The following is a 9,352-nucleotide window of genomic DNA, read 5'->3' on the forward strand; positions in this document are numbered from 1 at the left end:
CAAGGCAGGGGCTGGCTCATGACAGGCCTCGCGAGCCACGTTATGGATGTAGAACTTTATCCCGGGTGCCGGGACACGTCTGCAGGATTTCCTGTTAGAGAGCATGGTCCTCGCCCTCACCATCGTCTTCATCACAGCTGTCATCACCATCATCATCACCATCGTGGCCGCTCACACGTGTCGAGCGTGTACCAGGCACCGGGCTAGAGGCTTTTCTGCGCAAATCCCGTCAACAGCTCTGTAAGGCAGATGCCCTTATTCGCCCCCTTTTACAGATGAGAAAACGTAGGCTCAGGAAGGATCGGTGAGATGCTCCAGACCACACGACAAATAGGAGCCCCGGCCGGAACCGGGACTGGAATCCAACCCAGGTCTGCCTCATCCCAAGCCTCGGCTCCTAAACGCTGCTCTTTCGGGGGATAGCCCCTCTACGGTTGTATTTGTGTGAAGACACGTCATTGGATACAGAGTGAAGGATAAGAGCTGGCAGATGGTCGAGGTCAGTATCAGAGACGGCAAGAGCGGTGAGAGAATGCTCAGCCATAGAGAGAAGCAGATAGGTCCCGGAAACACATGGCTGGAATCTGAAAGAGGTGCTGATCCGGTAGGTGGGAGGGATGGGGGAGACGGTGTATTGACCGATGACCCCCAGGTTTCTAGTACGGGTGCGTGGAGGTGTATAGATAGAGTAATGCCACTTCTGTAGAGACAGAATAGAAGTGTTCTTTAATGAACGAGTGAATGAATGAATATGTGAGTAATGAGGAGGTCCCCCAAATGAAGTGGGTAATGAGTTCCCCATCACTGGGATTATGCAAGCAATGGCTACACAACTGTTTGTTGAATCTAGACATTGTAGAAGACACTCCTGCTTGGAAGGGGAGGTGAGAGGGAAGGTCCTCAGTAAATATATATTGCATGCATGAATGATTGAACTTGCTGCCACCCCTCTGATTCTAGGGCCTCATGGGGGCTCGCTGGCACCTGGTGGGAGCTTGATGAGTTACCATTGTAGGAACGTAGGACAGGGGAGACTATCAAACCCTATTCAATTTTCTTACATTTCTACTTCGGTATATTTTAGAGCCTACAGTTTAATACATATTAATGAGTTTACACATTGGGTATGCATAATCAAAATTCTTTTTCTTATAGGGATACACAATCACAAGAGCTTGGACACTGATGTTCTGCAGGACAGAAGCCCTAAAGTGGGTTGAGCGGAAATAATGGCCTTCTCGCTGCCTCTTGATTGCAGTGTCCTCACAAAACTAAGGTTTTCGGGAACCGTGACGTGAAAAGCCTCTGCAAAAACTACTGCAAAAAAACTCCTCAACCGTTTATTAAGTTGTATGGAAAAGACACATGTTTACACACTTCATCCATTTCTCATTGTTTGTGAATGGCTCCCTCCTTACAATGTAACAGCTCTCTGGGTCTTTCACAGGACAATGTTCTTTATCACAGTGTCAAAACAACCCACTGGGCGGCTGCCCTCCTGCAGACTGATGGCTCCTCAGGCCACGGGAGGACCCCTAAGTGACCATTAGGTGTCCAGAGCTAAATGACCATTAGGTGCCCATCACACACCCGCTGATGGATGAGTGCTACACATTTGCGAAGCACAGCCTCCTTTTTATTCCACTCACAGTCTGCGCGCGGTTTAACTCCATTAAAATGTTAAACCCTTCCTACTTCTTCAACCGTTTTCTTTCTCCAGCTACGAGTGTGTGTGTTTATTGGGGCAGAGGGGTGTGCGTGGCAGGGGCACAAAGGCTGGGAATCTTTTCTGACTCCTTTTGCTTTAAAATCTAGAGCTGGTTTGATGAGGATTTACGGGCTGTTTGCCATCCAAGATTTCCTGGTCTTTGGGGTTTCCATCTTCTCCGGAGAGGGCTTGCTAACAAGTATCCCAATTACTTTGAGTGAATGAATGCTGTCCTGGTGTCGCTTCCCTTACCATCCTGGTAGCTCCTGAGCTCCACTGCTACTGAGCTGGCCCTCCCCGCCTTGGTTCTCCGCCACATGACGTTGGAGAGTTGGAGCCCAGGAGGTGCGTTCTCCTTACTCCCCACGGTGCCTGCCGGCCACAGCAGGCCGATTGGGAGCCGCGTAGAAAGAAAGAAATGAATCCTCCCTGGAGCACCGGGGGCTTGGCGATAGGACTGTCTCTTAAGCCTCTGGCCAAGGATGCTGGTCCAGCTTCCTGTGGCCTTACTCCTGGGACCCGCCCCGCCCCGCCCATCACCCCGCCCATCACCCCGCCCACCGCTGCCCCATCGCCCCGCCCACCGCTGCCCCATCCAACCACTGCCGGCCCCGCCCAGCGAAGGCGGAGCCACAGCCTCTCCGCAGCGCCGGCTGGAGGCCCCTGGGGGAGGGCGTTCTCCCTTCTGGGTTCATCGTGTGGGGCCCCAGGGCTTCCTCTTGGTCACATAAGACCAGGCAGCCACGCCGTGACTCAGACCCAGCTGGCCCAAATGAGGCGCTCAGCCCTGTAGGGGAGCTTGGTCCCAGGATCAGCGCTGTGGGGTCCGTGACCCCTCGTGCCAAATCATTGGGCTGCTGTCCTCGGGTGGCAATTGGTTGGTGCCCTCGGTTGCTGAGACCGGGACAACGGTGGACGGGCTGGACTCCGCCTGAGTGCTGCCCACCCCCAGTCTGAGCATGAGTCCCCGGCAAGTTCACTCAGACATCTCTCTCGGGCATCACAAATCAAACGTTGAAGGGGTGGCGTGTCCGCAGAACGCTCGCGTGTGTATGTATGTATGTGTGGGGGGCGGGCGGGCAGCGTTACGGGAAGGTGGAAGGCAGGTAACGTTGTTGCGCACCTGCTATGAGGCCAACCCTGAGACGTGCTTTATTTACAGCACCGTTAGCTACAATACCGGTTCTCCTCTAAAGAGCTATTGTAAAACCCGAGTCCGTTTCTTTATAATAAATTTATTTTCATACTGTGTGCCTAATAAAGCCTCACATTTATATAGCACCTTTCCTTTTTCCCAAGCACTTTCGTGCCTGTTACGTCTTTCAGTCCTCCCAACAAGCTGATGTCACAGAGGACGAAACAGGCAGGGATTAAATGACGTGCCACTAATTATCAGCAGAACTGGGGCGTCAGGCTCCTCCTCAGTCCTCTCCTCTGCACCAGCCAGGGTGCCTCGCTCCACCACGTCGCAGAACAGCCTTCTGGTCGTTGGAAGTAGTCATCCCTGTTCGAGTTTGCGAGTTCCTCGGAGACAGAGATTATACTTGCTTTTTTCTTCCCTCTTGCCCGCGGTGCTCAATACTTGCCTATACAGCAAGTGCTAGATAAGTGCTAAGTGCTCATCGAGTTCTTTTTTGGCACAGACCATCTCGCCCATGGGCAGGGGGAGTGATGGGATCCTGGTCTCCGGGTTCTTACCAGGGATCCCTCAGAGTTCAACCTTCACTGATCTGAGAAATCATCCTCCGGAGTCCCAGCTGAGAGGATTTAAGAGACTGAAGGCAAAACTCCAGCCAGGCCCCCCGCCTGTGGACCCGGCCGTGGCCTCAAAGCTGGGGTGGCAGTTCTCCCGGAGACGTGATCTGGCACGCTGGGGCAGGCTGGGACACCATGTGGGAGGGACACTCAGTCACTCCTGTCCCTGTCCCCAGGCCCCCTCCACTCCTGGGAAGAAGCAGACTGGCCCACGGGTGGCAGCAAATGGGAACAATAATACCGTCATGTTTATGGAGCCCTTGGCTCTGGGCACGAGGTCACCCCATCCTCACAGCCTCGCCCGCTGCATCTTGGGCAGGGCGGGAACGAAGCGCCTGTGTTTGGCCGGAGACGTCGGCTTACTGCCCAAGGTCGCATGCCTTCCGTTCCTGCTCGGGCACATCCTGAGGGGCAGCTGTAACCGCACCCTCACCCACGCGAACCGTAGTCCTCGGGGCGGCCCTCACTGGCTGTTCCCCACCCACTCGGGCAGTCTGTGAATCTGGCGTTCCACCGAGATGGAGGTCCGTAGCGTGCCCATGGAGTTCTCCGTCTTGGTGGACTCCGACACGCAGCCCCCCTTCTGGCACAGTCCCCGGAACACCTCCCGTGACTTCTTGCGGAAGCGCTTGCCCACGATCACGTACACCAGCGGGTTGAGGCAGCTGTTGCTGTAGGCCATGTAGGACGCGATCTGCGTGAAGACGTCGACGATGTGCTCATCCCAGCAGCCGGACAGGATGTTGAGGCGCAGCAGCGTGTCCAGGAAGGTGCTGACCTGGAAAGGCAGCCAGCAGGTGACAAACAGCAGCAGCACGGCCAGGACCAGCACCGTGGCCTTCCTCTCCGTCTGGATCTCCTTGAACTTCTGCATCTCGTTGTTGCGCAGCACCTTCATGATCTGCACCGTGCAGAAGGTGATGACGACCAGGGGCAACAGGAAGCCCACGGAGTTCAGGAGCACGTTGGTGAACACCTCCCAGGTGCGCGACGGGTAGACGATGATGCAGGCCGTGACGTTGTGGCCCTCGGCCGCGTACTCCTTCATGGTCCGGAAGGCCAGCATGGGCGAACTCAGGAGCAGCGTGCACCCCCAGATCACCAGGCTGTAGAGTTTGGCCCAGCGCACCCCGCGCATCCGGCCCATGGACATGGTTTTCACCAGGGCCAGGTAGCGGTCGATGCTCACCAGCATCAGGAAGCAGATGCTGCTGTATAGATTCATGTAGAGCATGGTGTTCACCACGCGGCAGAGGACCTCCCCAAAAAGCCAGTCGAAGTTGTGGGCGATGGTGATGGCCCAGAAGGGCAGCCCGCAGGCCAGGATCAGGTCCGCCGCGGCCAGGTTGCCCAGGTAGATCTCGGCCACCGTGCAGCTGCTCTTGTGCAGGCAGAAGACGCCGAGGACGAAGATGTTTTCGAGGGCCGCCAGCACGAACAGGACCCAGAGGAAGGGAGCCTGGACGGCGTTGAGCCAGCTCCACCACTCGGCATAGACGCAGCCCTGGGACGACGTCCCGTTGAGAGTGGACTCAAGCACCTGCGAGGTGATGTTGAGCATTTCGACGCTGAAAGAAAAGCGCAAAAGAGGCTGTTACACCTCAAGGTCACAAGAAGGAGGAGAGACAACTGACGCAGAAGGAGGGGGACTCAGCAAGCAGCTTCCAGAAGCGAGGTCGGGAGGGGCGCTCAGGCCCTTTCTGCCGCGTGCTCAGAGACCGGGGCGCCCCCGACTCCCTGGGGTCTTTCAGAGGGACCCCGTCTCCTTGGGCTGAGCCGAGAGCTTGTGTTGTTTGCCTGGCAGCTCCGTTGGGATGTTTCCTTGGACGGTGTCCACCCGCGGCACCAACAGTCAGTCTTGGGCCCTGGGCCTCCTCGAAGCTTCCGTGATGGGAGGATGCAAAACACATTCCTTCCTTATCGCGTGGGCCCCTCCCAAGGGAGCTGGGCATCTTTCAGCCTCTCGTGGCCTGGTCACGGTGAGTAATTTATTAGAGGAGAAAGATGATATCATGCCAGACAGTGATATTCCAACCTGCCTCCGAGACCACAGCCCATCTGCCCACACCCTGTCTCCTTCTGGCAGAAGGCAGCGCTGTGCTTCCAGAACCTCCATCAGCCAAGTGTTGACGACAGTCCGAGGTCACGTGATGGCAAGGGAAGGCAGGGGCTTTGGAACCAGACAGTTCATATCTCGGCGCGTTCATTGGCTGTGTGACCTTGGGTAAGTTAATTAGCCTCTCTGAACCTCAGTGACCTACCTTGTAAAATGGGAATAACAGAACCTACTTCTCAGGGCTGCGGTGGGAATCCAAGACAGTGGGCAAAAAGCTGTGCTCTTGCTTCAACAAGCACGAATAATTATCGACTTTTCGTGAACTTATGAAAACAACCGGCACCACGGTTTTCAGGTTCTTGCTCCTGTATTAGCGACTGTATCATTAACTCACTTCTTCCTCTTCCACTCTTGGGTGCGACTCAGACCATGGGGCGGTTCATTTTCTGGAAGTGTCACTGTTCAGGCTACTTCCTCTCTACCCTCTGCCAAGAGGCACGGGGGTTGGACAGCTCCCTAGCTGTGTGGTCTTAGGCAAATTTCTTGGCCTGCCCGAGCTTCCATTGTGTTTCCTTTGGAGTAAAACACTGCTCTCTTCTTGACTGGCTTTGTACGGCTGTTGCAAGGTCCAACTCAAAGCGTGGGCGTGAAGACACATCGAAAGCGGAGAGTACAACCAGAGGGCAAGACTGAGTAGATGTTTCCCTAGTGCCCAGGGCAGGGAGAGTCAGGGAAGGTGGTGGGAGGGGAGCTCTTCCTGGGTGGGTGAGTCCTTCCGGGGCAGGCTCATTGGCTGGGAGGTGGGGGGTGGCGGGCTGAGCCACAGCTAAGGGAAAGAACCTGCTGTTCACCGGTGGGATTTCCTAGGAAAAGCCCCTCTGCTTCCGGGACCAGCTGGCTGGCTTTGAGCGGCCAGACTGGGCACCTGTGACTAACTCATTCCTCAGTGCAATTGTTATTTATGTATTTATGTATGTATGTACGTACGTATGTATTCATTTATTTACTTTTTTAAAACACTTGTCTTTTTTTTAATGTTTTATTTATTTTTGAAAGAGAGAGACAGACAGACAGACCGAGTACCAGTGGGGGAGGGGCAGAGAGAGAGGGAGACACAGCATCCCACGCAGGCTCCAGGCTCTGAGCTGTCAGCACAGAGCCCGACGTAGGGCTCGAACTCTCGAACTATGAGAACGTGACCTGCCCCTGCAATGGTCCTTTCAATGTGCTCTGAGCATCTTCTCTGTGCTGAGCTCCACCCTGTCTGTAGGGACCCAGAGGTGAGTGCCACGTGTCCCCCACGCCCTGCCCAAGCTCCTGGCAACTGTGGTCTAGAGTGTGATGGATGCCGTGGGGGTGTGGGGCACAGAATTGGGTGTGTGTGGAGAAGGACAGAGGTGACTCTGTGACTCTGGAGCTGGATCTCGAAAGACGAGGAACATGTCAACAGAGAGCAAAAGGAACAGTGTTATGTGGTGACAGAGGGTGGCTACATTTGCAGTGAGCACAGCGTAACATATAGAGAAGTTGGATGGCTATGTTGTACCCTGGAAACCAAGGTAGCATTGTGTCTCCACTATTCTCAAATAAGAAAATGAAAAAACAAGACAAACAAACAACACCAACAAGGAGAGAGGAAGACCAGGCAGAAGGAGCAGCTTGAGCGGAGGTGCAGAGATGCGGAAGCCTCCGGCATGTTCTGGAAGGCAAGGTGGGAAGTGGCCAGGGATGGGATGAATAAAGGAAAAAGGACAGTCATCACTGGCTGCTAAGAAAGTGAAGCTTTGTCCCTGAGAGCTTTAAGGAGGGAGTGATGGGATAGGAGAAAGGCTCTGGGAAGATTCTTCTGGCGGAGTGGTGATTTGGATATGTCCCCCAATTTTTTGCTACCTTTCCCTTCAAAGGGTGGAGTCTAGTTCCTCTTGCAGTGAATGTAGCCGCTGACTTGCTTCCCACCCATGGTGGCAGTGACAGTGTGTGAGTCCGCGGTCTGTCATAAAACACATTGCAGTTTCTTCCTTGGCCTTGCAAGGGTGCTTGCTGTGGGGGCAGCTGGCAGCCATGTTGTGAGGGCGCTCAAGCAGCGGTGTGGGAGGAACCAACTTGCCCCCTTGGAAGCAGATCCTCTGGCCCCAGTTCAGCCTTTGGTTGACCCTGGCACCCTAGCCTTGGAGTATTCCGGCTGAGACCCCAGATATCACAGAACAGAGACGAGCCGTCCCCACTGGGCCCTAAGTTCCTGACCTGTGCAAACTGGCAGGCTCCTTCCAGAGCCTCTGGATGTAAAGCTTCTCCTGGACAACCTCCTTGGTCCAACCTTTGGCCCTGTTTTTGTAGCTACATAAAACCTATTTTCTCAGTGACCCAGGCTTGGACAGTTGTCTCTCAGGGTCTGGGTCTCGGAAGACGGAAGTATGGCACCAGATGCTGCCTGTTAATTTCCCAGCAATGTGGTCCTTTGCCAACGGGATGGCCCCTGGCCCTTAGCTGGCTCTGAGAAGCCACTAGATTGTCCGAGGTGGCCTGGGGAGTGCAAAACTGGGAGTTAAGTGCCCCGTGGCTGCCTGGTCATCTCCATGGTATGCTGCACCCCATACAGGGCTGAGAAGCCAGGCGGGGCCCCTCTGCCCTTTGTCTCACCAGCCCTGAACCCTCAAGACCGACCCTCCCTTTCTTCTGCTTCCACTCGCAATCGGTTCTCTCTATAGAGTGGCTAGGCCTCCTACCAGACATCAGACATGAGTTGGAGACATCCCTTCTCCGTGGTGACCTGGTGCATCTCTGATTCCTTGGGTGCTGACTTCAGAGTGTCACTCTCTTCATTTCCAAGTTCATTTGGGATGGGTCGCACATGACCATCACTTCTGTATCCTCCTCCCGCATCCCCGTACCCCACCAAGCCCAACAGAACACCACCCGCCCTGCTCCCACCAGGTCCATGGGGGACTCGAACACGGGCCCTACCAGCCCTCGAGAGGTTTTTTTTTTCTGCGGATCCCACATTGCCTGTTGCTCTCACTGTTGCCCAGGAGATGGGGGTCACGTTCCCCAAGTCTTCTCCAGGCTGTCTGCCCCTCCCACCATAAGCAGTAAATCAAGGAATTCTTTTGACTTACCCGAAAGTGGCTGTGGTGGGCACGGGGTCCTCATGAAAAGACACGAACATATGTCTCCTCCAGGAAGAGAACATTTGGACTCAGAGGGAGGCGTGCGTGAGGCGCCCGGGCTGATCGGAGGAGAAAAGACAGTTAGATCGTGGGCTGGGGACCATAAAACACACATGCGTTTGTCCACGAGGGAAGGGAAATCGAGCCCTTCGCTAACAAATATTTATTCAGCAGCTGCTGCATACTGGGTGCTAGGGACATAATGGCACAATGTCCTGTCCTCCAGGAGGTTACAGTTTAATGGAGAAGCCAGACATTACTGAAATAGTCACGAAATAATTGAAAACTGATGCAAGTGCTATGAAATAAAGGTCCCACGGAAGCATATAAGATGGAGTCCTAAACCAGCCTGGCGTGGGTGGGGGGGGGGGTGGGAAATGGATATTTATTTTAAGAGCTGAGGGTGAGCAGGAGGAAACTGAGCAAAAAGATGGCGGTGGAGGGGAGGATGTCTACGAAGGAGCAGCGTTGCAAAGGCCCCGAGGCAGGAAGAAGCGTGGTGTGGATGTGTGTTAGGCCCTGGTGGCCGCTGGGGGACGGAGGGTACGGGATTGTGGCAGGGACAGAGCGGAAGCAGGGAGACCGGTTAGCAGGTTCAGCCCTGGTGTAAGGCTGGCCATGAGAGCCCGGGGAGGAGAGCGAGGGACGTGTCAAAGACACCCCCCA

At 54.9% G+C, this 9,352-nt stretch overlaps 1 protein-coding gene across 1 annotated transcript; it reads right to left on the bottom strand.

Moving 5' to 3' along the window:
* Positions 1-3,926: 3,926 nt before the first annotated feature.
* Positions 3,927-8,709, bottom strand: BDKRB2 (bradykinin receptor B2). The gene is made up of 2 exons (XM_047079767.1): positions 8,636-8,709; positions 3,927-5,031 (listed from the first exon to the last, which is right to left on the bottom strand). Exons 1-2 carry the CDS (start codon positions 8,707-8,709, stop codon positions 3,927-3,929), a joined length of 1,179 nt encoding a protein of 392 aa, XP_046935723.1.
* Positions 8,710-9,352: the final 643 nt, after the last annotated feature.

This window comes from Lynx rufus, unplaced genomic scaffold (genome assembly GCF_022079265.1).
Source record: "Lynx rufus isolate CCGP_SWC_20201006 ecotype Redwood Valley unplaced genomic scaffold, mLynRuf1.p SCAF_17, whole genome shotgun sequence".
NCBI classification, from domain to species: domain Eukaryota; kingdom Metazoa; phylum Chordata; class Mammalia; order Carnivora; family Felidae; genus Lynx; species Lynx rufus.

Bases quoted from the DNA above. Each gene is read 5' to 3' on its own strand.
- BDKRB2 (XM_047079767.1), bottom strand. From the start codon at position 8,709: ATGTTCTCTTCCTGGAGGAGACATATGTTCGTGTCTTTTCATGAGGAC. The intron at 5,032-8,635 runs GTAAGTCAAAAG...CTTTTCTTTCAG, and splicing joins CCCACCACAGCCACTTTCGG to CGTCGAAATGCTCAACATCA.